This window comes from Onychostoma macrolepis, chromosome 23, assembly GCF_012432095.1.
Source record: "Onychostoma macrolepis isolate SWU-2019 chromosome 23, ASM1243209v1, whole genome shotgun sequence".
Taxonomy (NCBI): Eukaryota; Metazoa; Chordata; class Actinopteri; order Cypriniformes; family Cyprinidae; genus Onychostoma; species Onychostoma macrolepis.
In genome coordinates, this window is record NC_081177.1 from 10,583,638 (window position 1) to 10,611,156 (window position 27,519).

The 27,519-nt window shown below is 35.0% G+C and overlaps 1 protein-coding gene and 1 long non-coding RNA gene across 8 annotated transcripts; one reads left to right on the forward strand and one right to left on the reverse strand.

The window, feature by feature from the left end:
• Positions 1-461: 461 nt before the first annotated feature.
• On the reverse strand, positions 462-26,882 carry LOC131531917 (L-rhamnose-binding lectin CSL1-like). Of its 6 annotated transcripts, none has more exons than XR_009268810.1 (7): positions 22,910-23,758; positions 22,564-22,636; positions 21,774-21,867; positions 19,241-20,683; positions 18,864-18,984; positions 14,225-15,093; positions 12,405-12,506 (listed from the first exon to the last, which is right to left on the reverse strand). XR_009268810.1 is itself a non-coding variant. In XM_058763105.1 (6 exons), the coding sequence occupies exons 2-6, from the start codon at positions 26,633-26,635 to the stop codon at positions 1,535-1,537; spliced, it is 360 nt and encodes a 119-aa protein (XP_058619088.1). In that variant the 5' UTR covers positions 26,636-26,640; positions 26,749-26,882; the 3' UTR covers positions 462-1,534. The 6 variants fall into 6 exon arrangements, 2 of the variants coding, with proteins under 2 accessions (XP_058619088.1, XP_058619087.1); XR_009268811.1 differs by lacking the exon at positions 12,405-12,506 and having other exon boundaries at positions 14,120-14,711; positions 14,937-15,093; XM_058763105.1 differs by lacking the exons at positions 12,405-12,506; positions 14,225-15,093; positions 21,774-21,867; positions 22,564-22,636 and adding exons at positions 462-1,568; positions 26,533-26,640; positions 26,749-26,882 and having other exon boundaries at positions 19,241-19,285; positions 23,245-23,301.
• LOC131531918 (uncharacterized) lies at positions 4,852-9,901 on the forward strand. 2 transcript variants are annotated; one of them, XR_009268813.1, is made up of 4 exons: positions 4,852-5,503; positions 5,835-6,045; positions 7,623-7,659; positions 9,768-9,901. It is a non-coding gene; the product is annotated as an uncharacterized LOC131531918 (long non-coding RNA). The 2 variants fall into 2 exon arrangements; XR_009268814.1 differs by lacking the exon at positions 5,835-6,045.
• Positions 26,883-27,519: the final 637 nt, after the last annotated feature.

Consider the following 27,519-nt stretch of genomic DNA (forward strand, 5'->3'; position numbering starts at 1 on the left):
CCACAAATTAATTTTTAAAAAAAGCATGATTTTCATAAATATACTATGAAGTGTGACAACACCCACTCTCCCCTGGTAGAAAAAAAATACACTTCCATAATGTGCTTAAAGTTCTCTATTTTTCGCACTAATTTTGTACTTAAGAAATATTAAAGAATAATTTTTATTTTCTTAAGAACATCTGTGTATACTCAACTGTGCTATTTGTGAGACACCATGAATAAGAACTAAAATGTGCTAAAGATGTATTTAAAAAATGTATTTCATACAAAGATGGGTTCAAGTTTACTACAAGTGGTAATTAAATTTGATATGGTAGAATATGATCGATTTGTAATCTTATAAAACACATACAACCAGAAATGTTGACAATATTTTATTGCCCATACCATCGGCAAATTATCTTACAAAAATAAAATATTTAAATTAAAAAAAAAAAAAACATAAGTGAACACTGTTGGAACAAATACTTTTATACAGAATGGTTTTGAACACTCGCAACAAATACTTTCACACAAGAGTGTGTGAGGGAGAAAGTACAAGGTGCAGCTGACAAGACTGCGAGGGAAATAAGCTTACTAACACCCCTCACAGACTTGTCAGCTGCCCCCCATTACTCTCTTCCCAGTGTTCAGTGTGTCCAGCCTCCAGACATTTTGCTTCGTACACTAGTTTGTGCATTTGGAACTGTAAGTCCTGCCTGGTCCTCAATGACAGCGTCCTGAAGTCCTCCAGGAGGCTTTTAAAAAATAAACTATCACTGTCCTCTTGAGGAGTGCTAGCTCTCCTACTCACAGCCTCCAGAGCTGTTAGCATCCTCTCTTCAAACTGTGTGCTGGTGTGTGCTCTTTCTCCTGTGTGAGTGCCCTGTCTGTCCCTGAACGCTGGACTGGCTCGGGCTCTCACTCAGCTGGTTCGCCTCACACTGCTGACTGTCTGTGTGTGTTGTCTGTGCTGCCTGACTGTGACTGGCCATGGCATCTTCAGTTTCCTCTGGGGTCAGGGCTTCCCCAACCCCCCCTACCATATTACTTGCAGGACCTGGCTCATGCATGTCTGCAACATCCCAATGAGTGTTTTGCTTTCAAAAGCATGATACAACATATGAATATAAACTGTTTAACCATAACATTTACTCTAAAAGATGGAAAGATGTTTGGTGCAAGAAGAGGAACTGAATTTTCATCACTGACTGGCAAAGGAATGAATATCAGTATCATGTCATTCAAGGCCGGTTAAGCAACAGAATAGAATGTTGTGCCTTTTATTAATGCAGAGCCCTCTAGGAGGCTTCATTTTGCCTGGATCTCCATGACTGTTTAGCCTTTCAGAGTAATCCATCTCTACATCTCAAAGTCCTCGCCTCATTCCATTGTCCCTACACCTCCAGTCACAAACCAGACAGTTATTAATACACACAGACTGTCATCAATGTTCTGTGGCAGTGAGAGGGTGTGTACAGATAGTATAGAGGACACATAATCCACGGCTATACGTGATTGACCGCAGTCAGAGAGTGTCCTTACAGGGAGGGTCACAGAAAGCTGCTGGACATGCTCCAGAATTCACTGTAAAAAAAAAAAAATGGAAGGAGAGGAAAAATACACAACATTACAGCAGCAATGCAGGGATAAGATTTGCATATAAATAAATACAAAATTATAAGTAATAACCCTTTAGTATTAATTGTTTGAGATGGAGTGTCTACTGACCCCAGTGGTACACTGTAAAAAGTGATAAGTTGACTTAACTTAAAAAAATTGAGCAAACCCGTTGCCTTAAAATTATTAAGTAAATAATAATTAAAAACATAATTTAAGTGAATTGTCAAGTTCACTTAACTTTTTTTTACTATTATTATTTACTTAATAATTTTAAGGCAACGGGTTTGCTCAATTTTTTTAAGTTAAGTCAACTTATCACTTTTTACAGTGTAATCTTATGTGTATCTTTATAGGAACTTTAGGAGAAACATCTAAAATAAAGTTGAAGCTTACTTCTATGCAACAGAAGAAAAAATAAATGTGGAAAAAAGCTGAAGTGTAAAGATTACAATTTTATAAAAGCACTAACATTAGTTCTTCTGCTAATACTTGTGCATTATTTGAGTTTTAGTAAACGTTTTACAGTAATCTTAAGTGGTTATGCTGTGTTGATAGTAAAGATAGTAACCATTTTTTAAGCTAAAACCATGTTAACATGCATAATATTTATATTGTGGCAACAAAACAGTATTTTAGCAATTTTATAGAGTATTACGTGTCTTAAATATATAAATAAATATATGATAATAAATGTTGTGAACTGTGAAGCCCAGTGAAATATATTTCTGAAATTAAATATATATTTAGTTTTAACCTTCATATAACAAAATATATTTCAAAATGTACTATTTTTTTTTTTTAAATGCTTTCAATAAATACATTTATATTTTAGACAATATATTTTCAAAAATGGCTACAAAAATATTATTGGAAAATATATGTAAACGTGTTTGGTTGTAGCAAATATATTTTAACAAAGGCCATTTATATTTGAAAATATGGAAGCTGTAACCCTGACTTTTGCTTTTTAAAAGGAGAAAACAAGTGGAAATTAATTTTTTCTAGTAATTAATCAACATCACAAATGGTGTCAATTAAGCTGAATTTGTACTGAACTCAGAATATTCCTTTAAACCATAAAAGAGCAACCTCTGAGCAGTAAAATGTTCCTTTATGTGAGAACATACATGACATAAACATGCGCACAGGATAACGCTGCTTACGCATGTAAGGCGTGTGCACATTCCCATCCATCTTTGCGTGAGAGTTTGACACAGCCATGTGCTGCTCCTAAGTCTGACCTAAAGGGAGTGTCCATAACAAATTTTAAACTACACACACATAAGCACATACCAAGCCGTCCAAGCCAGAGTGATCTCTCAACAGACACACACTCTCTGACACCTGGTGGCCGCGCCTGGGGGGGGTTTAATTTCATCATGTGTAAAATATGATCCTGCTAAGTTTTATTAGCGACGCTAACACATGCACACATTTACAAAAACAACACATACACACTGTGGACGGCCATAGTGTCAAGTTGCCAACGCTGGAAGCCACACTTTCACAAGCATTCATTTATTTCTAAGTATACAATCAGCAGCTATATAAGTGCCTGGTGAAGTTCCTCCCAACCAATTAAGCCTGATTGAGGTCATTTCAAGGAGCCTGTGACGAGGGGTTCTGTGAGCCTGGGTGTGAACAGGCCTGTATAACCCAGCCACATGACAGTGTGATAGTCCTCTGGTTTAAGAATATTACTGGATCATAACATTTTACTGCAGCTCTGAGGGTCAAGCATGCCATCACATTTTCCCACATGTGCAAAGTCTGCACCTGTTGTTTGAAACATGCATGACAGATCAACACAGCATAATTAGGTAAGCATATCTATCAGAAGAACTAAATGAGAATGCTTCTGTATTTATAGAACAGCGGATTAATGTACTTATTGTAGTTAATGTTTGTCATTTAATGAAAAGAGTTTTCAAACAGATTTCAAATTATATATTTTATAATATTTATACGATATATGTAAATATTTTAATTTAATATTTTCTTTACTCATTTTTATTTTTCAATTGCAGATACACCACCTACATTTTTATTCTAAACATCTGTTAACATTCTTTCTCTTATTAACATCAAATTAATTTTGTTGCCGGTTAAATTAATAAGATACTATTGTACTGAATACAAAGAGTAATCAAAAACACTTAAAAAACTGCCATCACTGCATAAAAAAAACTGGTTTCATAAGAAGGATCAGGACAGCAGATGTAAATACAATGAATACAGCTATTGTTCTCTGTGGGATGTGTTAACTTTCTTCACAGGGGAATATTCGTTGTCTTTTCAAGGCCACAGTCTCTGATGAAGACCATGCAGAATCGAGAAAACATGTCTCTTTCTTTCCACCATGATGCAATGCACACTTAAGCGATTTCATTTCCTGCTCTCCTAAATGCTCCCAAGTCAAGCGTCATCTCAGCTCAACTCTGAACATTCCAGTATATTGTGATCATACAACTGTTTGTTTCTCTATATATTGATACTGGATTTATTATTAAATGTGTATGGTGTGTATGTGTACTGTAATTACATAGCCTAAGCATAATTTAGCTGTGGAATTTTTGATAAACTAGCTTAGACTCAACAATAACTCTGGAATCATACAGGCTTAAAAACTTATTAAAAATAAAATACAGTAAAAGCAACTTATACAAAATGGGTATAGTCTAAAGCTTTTCTCATGTTGTGTACTGGGCCCAGAATGAAGTGCAAGCCAGCATAGTGTAAACCATCATAACACTTGCATCATGGATTAAGAATGTTAACTGATCCATGTAATCTTCTTGGTTGTTTTTCTTGGAGAAATGTCGCCCTCTGCTGTAAAAAAATAATGACCATACACTGTACCTGTATTTTTGACATGTTATATACTATATCGAGAGCAAATGCAGCTGGAAAGACAGTGAAGCTTTCTTCTCTTCTCTTCTCGATTCATTTTATTTGATTTTACAGTAAAAATACACATATTGTGTATTTTTATCAATTATATTGTCATAGTCCTAGTCATACATTGACCCATATACTACGAACCTACATCTCTTTATCTTAATGTTAATATAAAATGACTAAATATAAATGTAAAATTTAGAAATGTCAATGTAAACATGATCAGCACATTTTAATAATATAAAATAAATATATACATACCCTACGTACTTACATTGCAGACATACATTCACCTACATACTAATACGGGCATGCCTCTTTCTCTTAATATCAAGAGAAATTAGAAATGTTAATGTTAACATGATCAACACATGCCTTTAAATGAAAACGAAATATATATATATATAAAATTATGTTTATTATAAATATAATAAAACATAATCACAAAAGGGGCACTTTGTGTTTCATACTATTTCTGTCAAATGAGAAAAACAATATCAAAATGGCCTTTAAGTTTGAAATTAAAAAGACGTTCGTCACGTTTACGCCCAGTAAGACTTTCACCAACAGAGTGGAAACGCCTTTTTCTTGCAGGAAGCATAGTGTGGTTACATTCGATGACAGGACAAATCAAATCCGTCGAGCGATTTTTAACTGCACGTGCCAGACAAAATGTAGCACAAAGGGAAATGCCTCCGCTAACAATCCTAATTATCCAGCAGTCCCGAAACATGTCAATACGGTTCTGCGACATGTGATTCGCTCGAGTGTTTGTAAACATGCGTCAAAAGCATGTGATTCTGCTGACGGCATACTGCGCTCAAGACGGACAACCAATCAGAACACGGGGGTGTGCGCCCTGGGCGGGGCCTCGCTGTGGTTCTGTGGAAAATTCGATGTGCGCGGCATCAAGACGCTTTATAATTGAAAAAAGAAGTTCAAGCCGATAGCATCCATCGTTTGACATCGCCAACAGACAGAATAAAGACACGTCTGTTCAGGTTAGTAAGAGTGTTTTCTATCTAGTAAAGTTGTGAAGTAGTTCACATTGGGCGTTGCGTTATTCGAAATATTCTAAATAAACATGCTTTTTTTATGATGTGTGTCAGATCGATGAACTTTTGTCTCATTGTGTTTGCGGTCTGATACGAGATTGATGTATTTATTATTGGAAATATGCCATATTTGTAGGTATTGAGCCCATTAAGTCAGCTTGTCCTGATGTCTATTTGATGCATAATTAAGGATGCTGTCAATCATGCTTATTGAGATGCTCTAGAAATACCTAGACTACTTATTGTCCTATAATATTGCCCTTAATTAAATATACAGGTGATTCTTAGAAAGAAGAAAAATCAAGGTGGGGATTGCAGGGAGGAGGGTTTTCTGCTGCGACAAAGGTGTGCGTGCGTGTGGTTGGCCCGGACTACTTGGCGTGGCGAAGATAGGATGTTACGCAGTTCTTATTTACAACCCAGTGTGCTTTGCCCCGAGCCGTGTAATGTTTTCATCTCGATCAGACAGTCAGAATACCGCCTCACAGGTGAGCTCGGTTGTTTTTTCCACTGATTAAAGCATATAAAGTTTCCGCACAGACATCAGTCGATTAACCAAATAGTTGCTGTCCTGGGCATACAAATTAACTCAGATTTGCATGAAAGGCATGTTCAGTCTTAGCTGATAAATCCTATTCATTATATTATACGACTGGGTTTATGTAACCTATTAATTCTGCGGACCTTATTTACATTTCTGGATGTTCCGTGAGGTAAATACATGAGGTTTACACCCACTATCAGCCTTTTATTTATTAGGTAATGGTGTTTTTAGTCAAGTGCGCACCTTTTATTTCTGATGTAAACAAAGCTGGCATGTATTTTCCTCTGCCATTGGGCGGCGCTGTTTTGCGACTGACTGCCCAGATTAGGTTGTTTCAACCAGTCATGGTATTGAGCGGAGTTTATTTATTCTAAAAATAATAGTTTTATTCATTTACCATAAAAACGGTTGTTTATTTTAACATTTATTAACATATTTTAATTAAGGTTTATTTTAAGTAACTAAATGTATTTATTTTTAAACAAATCAACTTTTCATATTTTGAAATAAAATATTTGTAATTATTTTTAAATAATTATTATTTTAATTTGATATTTAATTTAAATGTAAAATTTATTTACAGGTCATAGTAAATAATTTACTAGAAAGCATTGACTTTAAATCCGGACTGGTGACTGAATGGTTGTGTGTGTGTGTGTGTGTGTGTGTGTGTGTGTATATATATATATATATATATATATATATATATATATATATATATATATATATATATATATATATATATATATATATACACATTTAAATGTAACAATTGTTTTGTTTTTTTTTTGAATTTTTTTTGGAATAAATTTTTTTTTTATTTATTTTTTTTTTTTTTTTTTTTGTCAGGTTGTATTGAATCGTTGGCCAAGATGCAACTATTTAAAAATCTGGAATATGCAGGTGCAAAAAATCTAAATATTGAGAAATTCACCTTTTAAAGTTGTCCAAATTAAGTCCTTAGCAATGCATATTACTAATCAAAAATTAAGTTTTGATATATTTACGGTAGGAAATTTACAAAATATCTTCATGGAACATGATCTTTACTTAATATCCTAATGATTTTTGGCATAAAAGAAAAATAATTTATAATCGATCATTTTGACCCATACAATTTGGCTATTGCTACAAATATACCCGTACTACTTATGACTGGTTTTGTGGTCCAGGGTCACATATATGGCATATGACAAATCAGTACAATAATTACAGATACTGTATGCAAGAGAGTAGGATAAATCAGTGTTGTTAAAGCACACCAACAGGAAGTCGCGTTTTAGAGTAATTATTGTAGAATCATTTGAGAATACATCTGGCTCTAAGTGGTCCCAGGAATGATTCAATGCCAAATTGATTTGAGATTGGATGATGAATTGTATTTATCCATCAGAAAAACTCAAACATGTCTCAGGAATGTGTGAACTCGTCATTGTTTAAAATGTGTTGTACTGTACATTCCTTGCAGATATTGATGAAATCTCAATAATGCAATTTATACCAATTTCTTTTGTTTTTTAGTGAATCCGGGATGACGAGCAACCACAACACTGCAAAGGTATGCGCACACATATTGGCAAGCATCCTGAGATTAGTTTTATATAGGTTATGAAAACGAACATGCATTCACTTCTTGGGTGTGGCACTATTGTTGTGGGAATCTGCAGTTTCATCCATCCAAGCTAAATAAGCAGAACAAGGTTAGCCGTATTACGGTTTCTCTCCACCAAATTTAAATAATGGGAATTCACTTTCATCATGTATTAAAACCCCATACACTCCTTGATGGTATGAGAATCAGCTCCCTTTACTGGCATATACGCCAAGATCTTCATCTTATTTCTCTGATTTGCCAAGGTTTTATTTGAGCGAACACTTTGGCAGCTATTGAAAGTGCGTCATTCAGGGTCAACGTGTAGTCAGTCGGCCAGGCTCCCCTACTGTTAGAGATTAAGCCTACAGGACTACTATGTAGAGATGACAGTGCTAAAATTAACCCACCTACTGCTTGCTGCTAATGACGACTGCATTAATAGACAGACAGGAAGGATGCTAGTTAGCATGCACTGTTTCTGTATATCCTGTGTGAAATGATAAAGAGACAAACATGACGCTGTATCAGGCGTTAAAGGTTGAAAAGATGTAATGTTGATTTGATAAAGAGCTAATGTTCTGTCCTGTGTCCAAAGCTCCTTCGTTTGATGTGTGTGGCCAGTTGTGTCTGAGATTAAACTACATTTTTATTCTTCATTGGTTGGACCTTGGGGTAAAATGAAGTTAGAAGAGTTCAAAGAGATGAAAGTAAGTTCAGTAATAAACCTCAAATGTGATTGGATTGATTATTCTACATTTGAAACTGTGAACTAGTAAAATGATCAAACATTCAAATTGCAATTCAGTTTGGTGCCCAAAGTTTCCAGTGACAAGCGGTTTGTATGTTCAGACCGAATACAACATGACACAGTCAATCTTAGCATAAAGGTGTGTTCAAATTAGCGAAGTTTCGCAGGAAAAAGGTCCATAGTCTATTGTCTTTAGCATAGTGATGTATAAAGCACAGCTCACACAGTCACTTTCAAACCAAGCAGTTTTCTGTTGACCATTAGCGCAAATTCACATGAACAGCTTGAAAATGGGCAAAATCTGCATGGGCGAAACACTTGATTGTGTGGATTCTTATTGTTATGACCGGATTTTGCTTGCAAAATTTTTAAATTGTCTGCCAAATGCTTAAAAATATAATGTCAAATGTTTGTTGTAGTCACGGCCAGATATAACATTCTTTTTTTTTTAAGATATTTTTTTGCCATTTTTGCCTTTATTGTGACAGGACAGTATTTAGACAGAAAGCGAGGACTTGAACTCGGGATGCCCGAAGCACAACGGCACTATATGTCGGCACACTGCCCATGAGGCTATTGGCGCCGACAAGTTATAAGATTCGGTAACACTTTAGTTATAGCCTTTATGTATAATACATTATAAAAGTAGTTTTAATGCATTTAGCTGGCATATTGTGTAATGTAGGAACAGATTTGGAAACTATAGTTCCTTTGATTGATTCTGACGCAAAACATCTCCCATTTCTGATATTATTTACTGCCTGAACTAATGCAGTGCATCTCTGCATTTACTGCTTCATGATATTTATAATGGTTCACATCAAATTGATAAATGCTGAGGAAGTTGTCCCAGCCATCAGCTCAACAGATGCCCTCATAACTGTAAATGTTACATAATAGCTGTCCTGATATACCCGGCGGACACAAATAGATTGAAGCACAGTTTGGGTAAAATGCACTGTGAATTGTGACTAGGTTTAATTTGCATTTAGAAAAGCAATACAGCATACGGATGGATGAACGTTTATTTCTTTCTCAAACAACCTGTTGGTTCTAGTTCATTGTAGAGTCTATTTTCCATAGGTCTGTATCTTCTTGCATACTTAACATGCCTTAATCAATACACAGTTGACATTGTTCCAATGCCAAGTTGTAATGCGATGAGAGGTGGTTCAAAAAGCCATTAGGGAGACATAGAAGCGCCTTCTTCTAGGCGTGAAGCAGATATTTGATTACTTAAAGACAAATGTTATTAAAGATATATCAAAGTAACCTCATGCTTCATAGTGTAGCATTTCATACTGTGTTCATCTCCCAATCTAAGATAAACTGGAGCAGAGAGGAGGATTATCATTGGCTGGTGGTGTATCATTAGACAGCGGGCTGCCGCGCGCCCTGCCAACTGACCTACCTCAGTTCCACACAGATTGAGATGTCATACGGAGGAGCATGCTGGGAATTGTGGTCTGTGTTAAAGTGTGTCAGGCTACTCTGAGCATAGAGCAATTTTATCCATGTCTTGTTATATGTTATCGTTATGTGTGTTTATGGAGATTTTTAAAGAAGCAGTTCTTCTGTGTCTAGTTTTCTGAAAGAGATTCGTTTAATATTTTTATTAGAATTTAGAAATGTATGAATCAGTTTGATCTCCTGTCTTCATTTTATTTTATTTAGCTATTAATTATTTTATAAATTTTTAGTATTGTTATATATATATATTTTTTTTTGCTTTGCTTCATTTTATTTATCAAATTAAATTTTCTTCTATTTTAATAATATATTTATTCATTAATTTCATAATTAAAATATTTTATTTAAATAAGTTTATTTTTTTTCCCAGATGTGATTTTCAAGGTTTACCCTCCCTTTTTCCTCATGCATCACTTCAGTTTTGAATATGGTGACATAATCCATGTTGTTCTGCTGTCTGTCTCCATGGTTACAGATCTGTAGTCACAAAACAGGAAGAGGAAGTCTATGAGCCACTGATGCGCCTTCCCATGATTCTACAGTCCCTCTTGTTTTCTTTTAATCATAAAGTCCTTTATCATATGTTACGCTGCATGTCCATTTCTCTAATCTGTCCGAACATTGAAATGACGTTAGCTTACAAGTCACGTCATTTGTGATGCTCATAGATTCAAGATTCTTCCGTCCCTGCCCATATTATCTGATTTAGCCGTCCCCCAACAGCCTGGATATTTTAAACAGGCCGAGCAAATAGGCCGAGATTAAAAACACGAGAAACAAAACAGCCCAGTTGTTACATAACTGAAGCAGAGCTCTGCGATGTGCCTTTAAAAGCTGCAGGCTGTCAGGTGATCACAGGGACACCGTCATCTCAGTTCACCGAGACACCAGCGCGTCTCTCAGAGACGCAGATGAGACGCCGAAGATATAAAAGAGGGGGGGGGGCTTACGGGCAGAGAAACAGTTATAGGAGGACAGAGGGGAGAGGAGGACACCAGATAGACAGGAAAAGAAAGAAGCCAACTGTAATCAAAGTGTCTGTGCCTCTCTGGCTCTCCGTCTCTCACTTTCCCACTCGTTATGTGGATTTCGAGACGTTGCGTTTGTGTGGTCATAACACAGAGCGAAAAAGACCCAAGAATTAAGTGCTGCGTCACAATGAGCAAGAGAGGCAAACTGAGGGAGAAGCAGACAGAGGGATTGTGGGAGCGTTTGCGGCAACTATCTGTCTGGGTGATCACAATGAGCGTGTTTGTATGCGTCTATTAGCGATCTATTTATGTAGACATGTGTCTGTCTGAAATAACAGCAGCGATTCTGCTGTTGCAACAAGATGAAAATAGAGCGAGCAGGAGAGGGTGGAGGTCTGGTGGAGAGAGGGAGGGAGGAAGCGAGAGAGAGAGAGAGAGGGAGAAAGAGATTTTGGATTAGTTGCTACGTCACTTTTTCACGTCGAGAGGAAAACAGCAGCTAGGAGGAGAGGATTCGGACATGTGTGCTTTTCTCCTACCTGTGAGTGTATCCCAGCCCTTTCGTCTGCTCGTCCGCCTTTCATCCTCCTCTTCTCCATCTCTTTTTCTCTCCCACTTCCACTCTCTCTGATTTCACGTTTTAGTCCGTTTCTCCACAATCGCAGCTCCAACATGGATGCTGAGAACGTGATCGAGTTTCTCGGATTGTGTGCGCAGAGGTTCGGTGTGTGTCGACGTTTGCTGGGCGTGTGACGGCGTTGCGAGGCGGCAAAAAACGGTTACCAAAAAACGATAACAAAACAAATGCTGCTTTCGAAGGTTCTTGTGAGAAATAGTTAATATAAATACAATTTTTTTGCCTGTTATTCGAACCACATCGGATACCGCAAGGGTCCGTACCATAATCGCAATACGCATAATTGCGGTTGATACTGATACCGATATATATACGTTACAACACATCTTTTCTGGCTCCTCTTAACAGGTAAGTCAAATACAGCAGGCTAGTCACTGTCAGTCTGACCTGAGATCAGTCTCTGGATTCTTAAGGCATCAGGAGAGGTGACTTAGACATTACTTTATGGCATTTTATATCCCATATATTAGGGAGGATGAGTAGAAGAGCAGGTGCCTCGGCTAAATTTGTGATCTTTTGGCAGAGACGAGGGCAGACGTCGCATTTCCATCAACAACATTTGTTTCTGCAGAGTTTACTAGAAACACAAGCAGTGACGCAGTCATATTTGCAGCACTTTCTTTTCGGTGCATGACTGTTTTCACCTCTCTCCCTGCATCTCACCTTTAATACAGGGGTTAAATTGCGTTCTGAGGAGGGTTACTTTGATGAAAAGGGTCTAAATGTCATGGGAGGGAACCGGGGAAAGGACTAGAATGAGAGGGAGAGAGAGAGAGAGAGAAATTGTTTACCTTGCTCTCTTGGTGACTGTGCACTGGCAGGCGTCCAGTTCACATGCGCTAGACTTCCTAATGCAGCCGCATCAGAGAGATGAGTGACAGAGCTCTGCTCCTATCAGGCGCCGGCTGGTGCTTCCGACTTTTTCGCAGCTCCAAATCCCATTGGATTAGCACTGGAAAGCAGCTGGGGGGATTAATCCGATTGGCTGCGAGGTAATGTTATCATTCGTGAGTACTCTGTTACGGTAGAGTGTTGTTGTTTTAGAGACATGTTACTTGGTAGAACATGGAAAAATGTTATTTCAAGGGATAATCCACCCAAAAATGAACAATCAGTCATCGTTTATTCACTCGCACCTCTGTGCCTTTTTTCTTCTGTGGAACACAAAAGGAGATATTTTGTAGAATATCTCTGTTGTCCATACACTGAAAGTCAGTGGGGTCCAATTTAGTTTGTTCCTCAATGTTGTTTAAAATATCTTACAACATGAGAATGAATAAATGATTTTAACGCAGTTTAAAGGGATAGTTCGTCATTTATTCACCATCATGTCATTCCGTAAAGTTTAGGTTCCCATTGACTTTCATTGGCATTTGCTGTTTTGTAATATCAAATGATTGTATGATTAAAATTGTCTTCTTTTTTGTTGTTTGGTTTTGACTTTTTTTTTACCTTTCTGATTTGATAAGTTGATCGGATGCCGTCATCCTCTGCTAGTTGACCACCAAGCTTCCTGTTTAGACAGTGATTGTTTAGGCAAGATTGTTACATGCATGCGATTTGTTCTATTATGGAGACGGTCCTGTCCTAAAACCTGTTGCATGTTGAGTGGTGTTGTCCCCAGGTTACGTCCGAGTGTGTGTATGTGTGTGTGTGTGAGGCAGAGGCCTGCACTGCAGCTGTTAATGCTGCATTAGACGCCACAGACCGGAGCTCTGGCAAACATTGGTGGCACCAGAGGGCCGGAGGGGATTGCATCCCCGTCTACCTCATCCTCCCTATCACGTGGGTAGGGCGTTTTTTGTGGATGAAGCTTGCCACATGACGGAGTTAACCTACGGGTGTCTGGGCGGAGGATCGGGCTGTGACGCAGATTGTAACTTGTGCTACATTTCACTGATATTCAGCTTGGTGTTGTAGCTCCCCGTGATATCGATATCAGTGTAGGCCCTTTTCTTTCAGAAACTCATCTTGAATTTTTACTGGTATTGTCATGGAGCAAAACAGGCCTGGTGAAAAATATATTTTCAAGTGAATGAGTAGAAGAAACTTGCCACTAAATTATAATTGAGCTTTCATTTTTGAAAGCTGTTGTTGTTCTGTGTTTTTGTAAGTATTCTAGACAACATATAGGATTGTATGTATAGAATTATTATTTAATTGTTTGTTTGTTTGACTGATTACTATACAACGTAATGTCGATTAAGTGGACCCAAAAAGTATTTGGACATTTTAGACATATAAAAATGACAAGTACAAATTAAATTAAATAAATGTAAATATATAAATAGCTTTTGATTAAATTGAGTAAATGTACAAATTTATTCAAACCAAAGTAATTAAAGCATCCAAATATTTTTGGGGGATTTATTTATTTATTCATAAAATCAATAATTTTTAAATGTAATGTCTACATATTTTGGGGACATATTTATTTAATTATTTATTTATTAATTAAAAAATAAATACTTTTCTTAAAAATGCTAATTATATATATATATATATATATATATATATTCATTTTGAAAAACTCATTTGTCTTTTAATTACATTTTTCATTATTTATTTGCTTATTTCATTTTATAAATAATTTTTTAGTCACCGGAAAAACAAAGCTGCCCCCTTTAAGTCTTTTATAAATATTGCACAACAGGCCAAAGGCAAACAAACAGCCAGAAGAAAGTGAGAGGGGCAACCAGATACCTCTAAACAGCAACTGTCGCCATGCTTCCCTCCTCTCGGCCGGGAAACTCCCACGAGTTCTGTCCTATCAGTCAGATAAGGGTTACCGAGCTCCTGGGGCATGTTTCAGCTCTGCTGTACGGCTCAAAACAAACACGCAGTGCACTCGTTGAGCAAACTTAAGAAGGCAGAAAAGATATTTTGACATCCATGAATTGCTTTACTGAATCTCTCTTAATCAGTCTGCAGGAATGGACATTCAAAAAAAAAAAAAAAAAGATTTAGGTGGAAGGTATAATAAATTTGAGGATATATGTCAGGTGAGTGGGATGTTTATCTGCTCTGAGACCTTGGCTCTGAGAACACTGATATGTAAAGAACAAAAAAAAACTTTGGCAAAACGTCAGTCTACAGGGCAGTACCTGCCGCCACACCCTCGCCGAGTGCTGGCATCAGGAATCTCCCTTCCAGATTTCACCATTTCCTGCGCTCACTTCATTCTGAGAGACTGCGGCGGTGGAGGCAGCAAAACAGAGTAACAGCCTAAATCAACCTCTCCTCTATAGACACGCTCGACTTTATATGCCATGGGTCTAGTGAGTACTCGTCATCGAAATTTTTATTTGATTCAAATTTATTTTATTCAGTGTCTTTCTATCAGTTGTAAAAGCCAAACGAATGGCATTTTGATACGCTAGGTTGAATGCAATGAGCTTTGGTCATATATTCTGACCTGCTTTTGCTCTTGAATCCTTCCTGGTTTGACTGCGTAGGTGCTGCTTCACGTTCCCTGCCACTGATTGACAGATGAAACTGCTCTCAGCATACAGGGCGTTCTCTAGAGCCGCGGTGCTCGACTGGTTTCACATCAGGACTTAAGAGTTTACAACCTGTTAATATGAAAGTAAACGAAAAATGACAGTCTTTTTGCATATTGTATATTTTGACATTATATACTATATATATAATTATATATATATATATATGATTGTGTAATGTTAATTATTTTAATAATAGAAATGAACCTGTTTTTGATGTAGTTTTGTTTATGGCTTGTCATCTGCCTAATTTGACTAGCTTCTACAAGATGAATTTGCACCGAAATAAAATTTGATTTGACACTCAGCTGGTGTCAGCAAAAAAAATAATAAATATATATAATTTTTGTTGTTGTTGTTGTTGCTGACCCACTGGCTGGGTGTCAAATCAAATTTTACTTTGGTGAAAATTCATCTTGTAGAAGCTAGTCAAATCTAGTACAGTGATTCTTAACTAAAGAAAAAACAAAGCTTTACATACATGGGCTACATTATAAATATCACTGTATATAGGAATCAGTGTACTAGAGTACTGAAAGAGAGCTATTTGTAAATGTCAGATATCAATATTCAAGTTAGTATTCTCATTTGCTTAGAGTAGTTATAGATTAACACAAGAAATACAATATGTTTCAGTTTGTAAAGTGGCTGTAGCTATAGAGACGGAGGCGGGGATTGGTCTCCTTTGGGTTTGAAACTATACGTACTTTCTGTATGCTCGCTAATTTTCCACTTAAAGCCCACAAACACAGGCTGTTCGCAGTTTTCATCCATGCCAAATTTGCTTAGTCAGATTGCAAATCAGCATTGTCTCGTGTATAATTATTCACTGGCACTATGCCACTGCATTTGCTTGTTATGAGTGCCGTATCTAGCGCTTATGAAACCACATCATCTTTTATCCTCAGATCGATATTTTTCAAATTATATTGCTTAACGTTACGCAACATTTCCTTTTGCGCATTTAATGTTTAAAGCGAGCCACCAAGTAGAAGAAGATGTGCAAGATGGAAGTAGCCTGTGTGTGCTCTTCCTGATTGTGTTTTGTAGGTTTGCAGAGTAGACTAATAATCTTGATTATCCTCTGTGAAAGAAGTCTAGCCGTGTTGGGTTTCCTGCCAGAATTGGGAGGTGTGGGCTTTCTCGTCTTGTTTTGTTTTCTTTGTGGTTTGAGGTGTGAATCTGTCACGAGGATTGAGTTTTGAGTTGCTGCTCTTTAATAAAAGCTCAGAATAGAGTTCGAGATTAGCTGGTTAACATTGGTGGTTACTGTAGCTTCTGCTGGTTCTGTAGGCCATATGCGTTACTACACCGTTCCTTTGACAGCCATTCAGAAGTAAATTCTAAGGCAAATTGGAAATATTTATTTATAGTTGTTATAGTTATACCTTTACTATATATTATAGTTATTTAATTATATTTTTGTAGATGTTTTAGCACTTTTATAGTTATATTTATTATATATATAGCTTTAAAAATATTATTAAATATTAACCTTGTTTTGTTAATTATCATATATTTAATAGTGTGTAAATAACACTATAACACTTTATTGTCCTTGTTACACGTTACATGTACTTACTATTATAATAACAGCAAATTATGCATAATTACATGCAACTAACCCTAAACCAAACCCTCATCCTAAACTTAACCATATAGTAAGTACATGTAGGTAATTAATATTACGCAGTACTTAAATGTCTAATTACACTGCAACAAGGACACCTTAAAATAAAGTGTAACCGTAAATATGATTATATTGAATTTATTATGAATAGAATTAAATTTATGATTCAATATTAAGATATTGTTTTATTAATCATCATTGTATATTTAATAAACATATACTGTTAATTATTTAGTCCACAGACTATTTTTAGCTTTGATGCAAGTGAACCTGTGGTTTTGTGAACCTGTGGTTTGGCATGTAACTATTATTAAGTGTACTGTAAATGTTATTACAATTTTTTTTTTTTTTTTTTTTTTTTACAATCAGTATTTCATTTTATAATCACACTTATTATAAACATTATTAATATTATATATATAATATTTTATTAAATTGTAATTAAATATTAATATTTTATTTATATAAATATTATTAGTGAATTTCCATGTTTTTGAGGTTCTTAAAACCCCCAAAATAATGCCTGATGAAGGTTGCATGTTCAAAATGTTGTACCTAAATATGATATGCAAGCTTGTATGATTTACAGTTGCATTGCATTTCAATTTAAGGTTCTTAAAACCAAAAAAATGTACATTTTGCCTTGCTTACTGCCATTGATATCACAGCTCCTGAGCAGGATCGTCACTAGTGAAGGGCTTGTTCTTGTGGTGTCATCGGCCAGTCAGCATTGTCAGGATGTTATTTTCCTCCAACTTCAGAGGGATTTGTCACATAGCATTTAAAGCTCAGAAAACCTTAGCATTTTGTTGTTTTGGTTTCCAGGCTCGTGATCCAGTGGCAGCTTTGCTAAATCCCAAAGCTGTATCTGCCAGCGGTGTGGTATATTAATGGAGAAGTGGAAGACGTTTCTCTCATCATTGATTTCCGCATTGTGTACTGCCCGAGGTCGAAATGATAAAATATGTGACTTAATATAGTGTTTTCTATCTTTTTGTCTAAAGCCCTGCCATCTGAGGAGTGACGCTGAGTTGTGTTTCAGCACCTGACGTCAAAGGCCGATCGTGTCTCCTCCTGGAAGCTGGTTTCAAGTGGTGTTTTAGAGTGCTGAAGAAATGAATCTAGCACCATTTGAAATCAGTGTTCTTGGGGTGGTAAATGCGGCACTTTCTAACTGGACAACTGACAACATTCATGCTTTATACTTTATAAACACATCTTATGACTGACTTCAAGACGTGTCCTGTAACCAAGGTTGACCGATTTCTTTTGGTGTTCAGAGTCTTTTGGGGTTTCTAGCACCATTTGAAATCGGTTACAATGAAGGACAAATGACGACGCTGGAGCACGGAAGGCATTTCAACATCTCTAAATATTGAGTGTATGCAATAATTCAAAATAAATCAGCAAGATAACAATATCAAAAAAATTATTAAAATGTACAGTATCAAAAAAATATATTATTCTTGTGCAATTATATACAACACGTGATAAATAAAGTTGTACAACTTTACAGGAAAAAACAAAAAGTGACAAGTCCATAAGTGTATGAAGTCAGACAGGTGATAACTTGTTACAATACCATAAAGTACCACTAGATGGCATGCTTGTTTATATCTTGTGGTCAAACTCTGTTATACTGGAGAAATAGCTGAAACTATTGCATCTGAATAAAGTAAGTGATGTGTCTTTTCAATCTGGTTTGCACAGATCTGAAACCTAAGCAGCTCTATCAAGAATGTCAACTCTCTTTCACCATCTGACATAATAGAGTGTGTTTTCATTTAAAATGCACATAAAACAAATAAAATAAATTTATTTGGCAGGATACTCACAATATTATATACAGCTGTACATCACTTCTAAGTATTTATGGACATCTGGACATGGATCAGAGAAGAATGAACCATTTGAGGCATTTAATTGACAAGACGTCTTCCCATTGCAGCTGATAAGGTAAAAGAAAGATTTTAAGTATGTGTTTACTTTATGCTGATGTTTTATTATTTATTATGCTGATTGTTTATCTTTTATCACTCTGCAGTCTCTTTTTTCTCATAATTAAATAATCCATTTGTTAAGCAGCTGTTTAATTAGTGGTATAATGATGGGCTAAATGTACATTATCCTTTATTATTTTGTGTACTGGTTTAAAAATAGATAAGATTGAATGTTTATGTTTGTTTGTGATCTAATAGTGTATCTGTAGTACCTGGAACGCAGGCTGCGGGTCTGATGAGAGTAACAGTCTGGTGATGTTGCTAATTTATGAGGACAGGTTACAAGATCCCGCCATCCGTAATTGGCATGATGAATCCAAATCACACCATTACCTTTAGAGACATTAAAAGCAGATGTGTGACATTCTTAAGGTATATTAGCAGACATTTAGCTAATGTCCTGTTTTGGCAGAAATAGGTAAACACAGGAAAGAAAATAACCAGTTTAAAGTGAATCGGTGTGACGACAATGCACTAAAGCTTCATAAAGCCCTTGTGGAAGGAAAGCAGGCCCAAGGATTACAGATGATTGCTATGCCCAAGTTTTTCTGGATTGATAACAACATAGAAATGAACAGATGTATCTTACCACAGTCAATGAGGCTTTGGCTTCCTTCACACATGACACTTTTTCCTAGAAAAAGGAACATAGGTCAGTAATAAGTAACTACCAATTCAAGATGAAAAAAGCTTTCAAAATGGTTAGTTTAATACTTTATTCAGCCAGGAAACATTAATTACAAAACAGTTTCCACAAAAATGTTAAGCAGAACCCAGCTAACAAATTTATGTTCTGAGAACGTTTTTGTAACGTTCTGTTTTGGTTGTGGGAACGTTATTTGGAATGTTCCAAAAATGTGGAAATGTCCAGTTTGTTTAACGTTGCTAGAACGTTATTTGATGGTTAGCATAACGTTCCTACAACGTTCTTGCAACCTAAATTTCACTAAAAATATAACGTTCTATGAACGTTTATTTGGAACATTCCAAGAACGTTAAAATGTCCAGTTTGCTTAACGTTCCTACAACGTTATTTTTTTGTTAGCATAATGTTCCTACAACGTTATTGCAACCTAAATTTCACTAAAAATATAACGTTCTATGAATGTTTATTTGGAACATTCAAAGAACGTTAAAATGTCCAGTTTGCTTAACGTTCCTAGAGCGTTATTTTATGGTTGGCATAACGTTCCTGCAACGTTCTTGCAACCTACATTTCATTTAAAAATATAACGTTCTATGAACGTTTATTTGGAACATTCCAAAAACGTTAAAATGTCCAGTTTGCTTAACGTTCTTAGAACATTTTATGGTTAGCATAACGTTCCTGCAACCTAAATTTAATTTAAAAATATAACGTTCTATGAACTTTTATTTGGAACATTCCAAAAACGTTAAAATTTCCAGTTTGCTTAACGTTGCTAGAACGTTATTTTATGGTTAGCATAAGTTTCCTGCAATGTTCTTGCAACCTAATTTTCATTAAAAATATAATGTTCTAATGTTTATTTGGAACATTCCAAGAACGTCAAAATGTCCAGTTTGCCTAACGTTGCTAGAACATTATTTTATGGTTAGCATAATGTTCCTACAACTTTATTTCCACCTACATTTTCTTAAAAATACAACACCCTAAAAACATTTATTTGGAACATTACAAAGTTTAGTTTAATAAAATGTTATTTTAAGATTAGCAGTATTGCAACATTCGCTTTCAACATCATTTTTATTAACACAACCTTCCAGATACGAGCAAGTATATAATTACATGTGCATTTCAACAGGTATCTGAATTATTAAAGATAATCACTTTCAAAAAGTTAATTAACACATTAAACAAATTGGTGAAATTTGCATATCATGTAAAATAATAATAATATGTAGTTTAATATTTATGACAATGAACTATAACTTCACAGCTAAATATAAACTATGAAATTAACATTTAATAATTGAGAACTTCTATATGAATTTGAGTGTGGGGTGTGGGTGCTGAAAACTGTGGTCCATGTCCCGTCTCTCCACGCTCCATCTATAAAGTAAACAGATTGGCTGATGTTACAAAGTGATATTACAAAATGCCTATAAAATAATTAGTGTGGCTATGCCAAAAAATTATTAGGATCTGTGCTGAGTTCTACAAATATTACATTACTCAAGAGTCAAAGGTAGTTTCATTTGACTTGGCATATGTTACTTTCAATGACAATCTACTAGCAGCATTAAGAAAACGTCTTCTGAAGCATCATTAGATTAAGAAAAATATAAACATTCAAATAATACATTTTCATCGTGTCACTTCCGAAAAACAATTTTAGGTCAACATAAATTGACCTAATTTATTCATCTTGATAGGTATACACATGCACACTACTGGAAATACATCATAATAGGGTAGTTAAGTCAACTGCAATTTCCATTTTATACCAATTTGAAACAGGAAAAATCCTTCAAATATAGTTAACATTTAGAAGTCATCAATAAAGTTATTAAATGGCAAAAGTTGCCTTGTTACATGTTATTAGCTGATAAACTGTTACATGAACTCAGTTAAGGAAGGAAACTCAGAGATAAAACAGGTAAGATTAATAGGTTCTAGTAGGTGTTTCTGGGTAGGGATGCTAGCATTGACCCATTAACTGACAGTAAGAATTTTCGCTATTAACACATCAGTTAAATTGTTAAGGAATAATTTGTAATGTTTTCCTTTAAAAAAAAATGCTGCATGGATTAAAAAAACTGCATTGTCAAAATGGCATTGAGAGCAAAAAAACAAGTTACACTCAAGTTGTTAGTTAATCCTTTAAATTTTACAGGTATTCAGAAACAAGATAAATAACAGAAGGTATAAGTAGCTTTTTTTATTATGTGTCAAAGCCTAAACTATAAACTTTTAGAAGCTTGAAAATAAAGACTTCCAATGGAAAGACAAAAATGATGAATGAAAATCAAAAATAAAAACATTTGTTTGAAGATGAATGAAATTCATTCAAAATGAATTTGGAACAACATGAGGGTGAGCAAACCATGACAGATTATTATTATTTTTTAACTATGCTGATCTCAGTTAAAATTTTAAATGTTGCCAAGTAAATATAAAGTTGTCCTGACATGTGTCCTACCTTGTGTATCTTGAAACAATCTGCAGAGACTACTTTTCAGATAGTAGTAGATCTGCCAGGATCATAACTTGAATGGCTGATGCCATTATTGTCCCTGAAGACAAAACACAAAATTAGAGAAATTTAACTCACAATTAAGCAACATTTATGGACAGCTTATTTTTATGAATCATAAGACAATTTTAACCACTACAAACTTAGCATTAGCAATTACCTGACATCTTTATAAGAAAACAAAGCAACTTTAGGATAAGGGAAAGTAGAAGTTTTTTTTCCCCCATCTATATTAGTTAAGTATATAAATGTATAACTATAATCAGAACTTAAGACTTCACTGGTATTTTTCTGAAGCAACACAAAATACCAAAAGACTTTGACGGAATGATAGACAAACTGAAATTTAAGATGCTATTCACTCTGCCAATTCACTCTGCATCAAATTGGTGGCACACTACATTACATCAAACATGACTGGTCTTTAGATGTCTTTCTTGTGGGATGTTAGTTTGTTGTTTTTCATCTGTATTGTGTAACGTTATTCACGATTTGATCAATCTTTAGGTTTAAATTTCAATCTAATATTCACAAAACAAAAGTATACTATTGCTTCAGAAGACTTAACATTTGTGCTGCTGGTCATTTCTGGTCATCATTACATCTGCATTAATAGCAATTCATCAAAATATAAAAACTGAAGAACGATTAATTTAAATAACTGTTTATAAGGTGACAAATTACATCTTGTACAACACTAAAGCCCATCAATTTGTTTAATGTGAATTCTACTTACTTTATTTTAGGCTCATATTAGTATCAGCCGTCTTGTTGCAAATGACATCACACCACCCCTCGCTGCCTTTGCTCTGAAAAGATTGATTTCAAAAGCATGACAACAATTTGTTAGTATGAATTTTAAGAAAGACAGTGAGGAGCAAATAACAGTGTAAAATGTTAACTAAAGTTAACAAAACAGTCATTATAAATGCTCCTCAGCCCCTTTGTTCACTGCGTTCGGCGGATTTAGTAAACTTGATCAGCATCACATGGATATTCTAGATGAAACTGACAAAGCGGATAATAATGATTAACTAAAAGTTTAAAGGCATTGTAATACAGAGAATATGTCTTTGCTTTACCTCGCTTGAGAACTGTGGCGAGTGACGGTTACAGATGACAACATCCTGTCAGCTGTCTCTCCAGTTTAAAAATACAATTCGCGGGACTCGTTTGTCTGTGTCCAGCTGTGAGAAACCACACACACCCACCCACCTTAATTTATCACTGACAAACTGTTGTGTATAACACTGCATATTTAACACTTGCCGTTGATAACTTTGATGTGGTTGTCCTTGCTTCTTTGCTAGCTAACATTACAATGATAACTGAGCTGGTTAATCTTCAGATAAAATTGACAAAACACAAAATAACGTTCAAAAGTGCTTTAAATGGGAATAAAAAAGTGAATGCTTACCTGTTATTTTCCGTGACGGCGTCGCGAGCCGTCCGGCTGTGATCCAGTGACTGTGAGCTGTGGGGGAGGGGCGGATGTGACTGACTGAAAAATGCGCGCGGTTTTTGAAAAACACCCGGATAATATTTTGTCTCGAGTAAAATTAATTTCTTTAAAAGGATTGATCTATGCTTAATATGAAACAGATTTATGTATTTATTGTATTATCTTTAGTTATGAAGGCTATTTAATTAATATTGAAAGAGATAAAGCAAGCGTGATTTCTAGAAAAACAATGTTAGAAATCATGAATTAAGCAAATTTTTCTTTAAAATATTTTGTGGTCAGCCATTTAGACATAATAACCATATGGTAGATTAAATTAATTTATACTTATTTAGATTGAGTTCCCCTTAACCTAATTAGATTTTGAGTTCACATCACATATATATTGAGTTGAAATAACTTTTTTTGTTAAATTAACTAATTTAATTTAGCAAATGCCACTGATTTACAGTGTATGACATTTCACTATAGGCCTATGACTTCAAAAGTTATAAAAGATATATAATTAATAATGATAAAGTATATAATTATAAAAGATTCAGTGACTTTGCCACATCCTAATCGAGGTTGTAGTTTCATATTTAAATACATTTTATTTTTCTATCATATTCTGTTCTATTCTTGTTTTATATAGCCTATAAGTTTTTTTTTTTTCTAAAGATGTTTCTCCCAACATTATGGTAATGTTAATAAAGTAGCCTGAAATCATAAGGACATGAATACTGTTCTCAGAATGTTTTGATAACAACATAATAACATTTAGCAATTAATTATTAATTTAGAAATTATATTACATTACAATAACGTTCTAAGAATGTTGTTCTAAAATGTTTTCTCTCAACATTGAGAACGTTCATTAAGTACAAATAACGTCCTAAAGACGTTCCAAGAACATTGTTCTAAGAACGTTTTCTATCAGCGTCATAAGAACATTCATCAAGTACAAATAACGTCCTAAAGACGTTCCAAGAACGTTGTTCTAAGAACGTTTTCTATCAGCGTCATAAGAACATTCATCAAGTACAAATCACATCCTAAAGACGCGTTCCAACAACGTTGTTCTAAGAACGTTTTCTATCAACATTATGAGAACGTTCATTAAGTACAAATAACTTCCTAAACACGTTCCAAGAACGTTGTTCTAGAACGTTTTCTATCAGAGTTATAAGAACATTCATCAAGTACAAATCACATCCTAAAGGCGTTCCAACAACGTTGTTCTAAGAACGTTTTCTATCAACATTATGAGAACGTTCATTAAGTACAAATAACGTCCTAAACACGTTCCAAGAACATTGTTCTAAGAACGTTTTCTATCAGAGTTATAAGAACATTCATCAAGTACAAATCACATCCTAAAGACGTTCCAAGAACGTTGTTCTAAGAACGTTTTCTATCAATGTTACAAGAACGTTCATCAAGTACAAATAACGTCTAAACACGTTCCAAGAACGTTGTTCTATGAACGTTTTCTATTAGAGTTATAAGAACATTCATCAAGTACAAATCACATCCTAAAGACGTTCCAACAACGTTGTTCTAAGAACGTTTTCTATCAACATTATGAGAACGTTCATTAAGTACAAATAATGTCCTAAACACGTTCCAAGAACGTTGTTCTATGAACGTTTTCTATTAGAGTTATAAGAACATTCATCAAGTACAAATAACGTCCTAAAGGCGTTCCAAGAACGCTGATTTTAGAACGTTTTCTATCAACATTATGAGAACGTTCATTAAGTACAAATAACGTCCTAAACACGTTCTAAGAACGTTTTCTATCAGAGTTATAAGAACATTCATCAAGTACAAATCACATCCTAAAGACGTTCCAAGAACGTTGTTCTAAGAACGTTTTCTATCAATGTTACAAGAACGTTCATCAAGTACAAATAACGTCTAAACACGTTCCAAGAACGTTGTTCTATGAACGTTTTCTATTAGAGTTATAAGAACATTCATCAAGTACAAATCACATCCTAAAGACGTTCCAACAACGTTGTTCTAAGAACGTTTTCTATCAACATTATGAGAACGTTCATTAAGTACAAATAATGTCCTAAACACGTTCCAAGAACGTTGTTCTATGAACGTTTTCTATTAGAGTTATAAGAACATTCATCAAGTACAAATAACGTCCTAAAGACGTTCCAAGAACGCTGATTTTAGAACGTTTTCTATCAACATTATGAGAACGTTCATTAAGTACAAATAACGTCCTAAACACGTTCTAAGAACGTTTTCTATCAGAGTTATAAGAACATTCATCAAGTACAAATGACGTCCTAAAGACGTTCCAAGAACGTTGTTCTAAGAACGTTTTCTATCAATGTTACAAGAACGTTAACAACGTTATAAGAACGTTCCAAAAACATTATTTTAGTAACGTTTTGTACTAACATTAACACAACTTTTAAAGAACGTTAGTGAATGTTCTGGGAACGTTCCCTGTTAGCTGGGAACAACTTTTTAACATCAATAATAAGAAGAAATGCTTCACGAGCAGCAAATCAGCATATTAGAATGATTTCTGAAGGATCATGTAACACTGAAGACTGAAGTAATTGCTGCTGAAAATGTAGCTTTGCCATCACAGGAATAAACTAGATAATAAAGTTTGAAGACAAACTTTGTTGGCTTGAAAAAGCCTAGCCAGAAAGTTTGTAAAAGTTTGAAGGTTTTCAGTTTGAAGTATGATTATCATGTTACTAGCATGACTAGCAAGTTACTAGCATGTTGTTACCATGTTTCTAGCATGATTAGCAAGTTACTAGCACTTTGTTAGCATGATTGAATGTTACTAGCATTATGATACAAGCATTCTGATGCTAGCATGTTTATCAAGTTGCTAGCATGTTTATAGCATGATTAGCATGGTACTATCATTCTGTTAGCATGATTAGCAAGTTGCTAGCATGTTGTTAACATTATTAGCATGTTGTTAACATTATGATTCTAGCATGTTAGCATGCTTTTTAAAAAAAGATACATTTTAAAACTTGGTCTCAGAAGAAGTTTAAATAGGATTTCAGTAAGTTGGGTTTTTCAAGCCAACTTAATTATGCATTAAAACAAAAAACAGTCATTTTAAATTGTAATATTTTACAGTATTACAGTTTTTGCTGTAACAAAATAAATGCAGCCTCGGTGAGCAAAAGAGACTTCTTTCAAAAACATCTTACCCAACAAAAATCTTGCCCACCCCAATTTATGAATGGTAGTGTGTATCAAATACTGACTTACTAAATGGGAGACACAAATAGGACACATCCAGGTATTTATGAGTCCCAACACAAGGGTCGGAGAAAACAGAGTTCACTAGGAACAGAACAGCTCTTTCTTCCATCACATCTATGATCACACACAAACTATTTCAAAAACAGTTTTGAGAAGAACTGCAATTGTATCTACTGTTTAATACATTGCTGCTGTTTCATTTGCTCTTAAAGAAGTGATTACCGTTTGGACATCACATGGACGGATGTCTCTTGGAAGCAGTCGATGTTTGTGAGCTGATGAAGTGATCTTCCAGTGGAGCATGTTGTGTGGTCGGTTCGCCCATAGTTGGCAGTGACCACCTTTATGTATCCCCAATCTGACACATCAAACAATTTACCATAAGAATCGCTGTGAATTTTAACAGCTTGTGTGAATGTTGATTACTCACCACAGCTGAGTGGAACAGAGCCTCCTTCACACGTGAAATATCTTTTTGTGTCAACACCTGGAGAAAGAAAAGCTGTTTAGGATGACGTAAAGTACAGCTACTTATTAAAAAGCAATGTTTTAGGGATTGTTTTGGATTTAAATGCATTACATGCTGCATTTCTTAGCAAAACAACTTCATAAGGCCTTACCTTGTCGACACAGTAAAATTAGCACTGCAAAATCAAAGAGAAAACATTTTAAACATCTGTATATAATATGTCAAAATATCATTGCAAGTCAATTAAATATATAAATGAAATAAACTGACTTACAGGCGATCCAGTTTAGATTTTGTGGCAGCATATTGATATGTTTGAACACAAGGAAGTAACCTTACTATTTATAGAGATTAGGAGTATAAAAATTAACAACATTTAATTTATGTGTGTCAAGCTCACTGTCAAAGTCTAATTGGCTCCAAATCAAAACGTGCAAAATGTAAGAAAAAAGCCTGGTGTTATGATGTTGACCTAGTAAGTATGCTATTGCCTAATGCTAATTTACAGTAGATATTTGTTTGAA

Excerpts from the sequence above, each read along its gene's own strand:
- LOC131531917 (XM_058763104.1), bottom strand. The coding sequence starts at position 26,635 with ATGGAAGAAAGAGCTGTTCTGTTCCTAGTGAACTCTGTTTTCTCCGAC. Across the intron at positions 19,286-26,532 it reads CTATTTGTGTCTCCCATTTA|GAAAAAGTGTCATGTGTGAA; the intron begins GTAAGTCAGTAT and ends TCCTTTTTCTAG. Across the intron at positions 18,600-18,863 it reads ACCCGCAGCCTGCGTTCCAG|CTGCAATGGGAAGACGTCTT; the intron begins GTACTACAGATA and ends TTACCTTATCAG.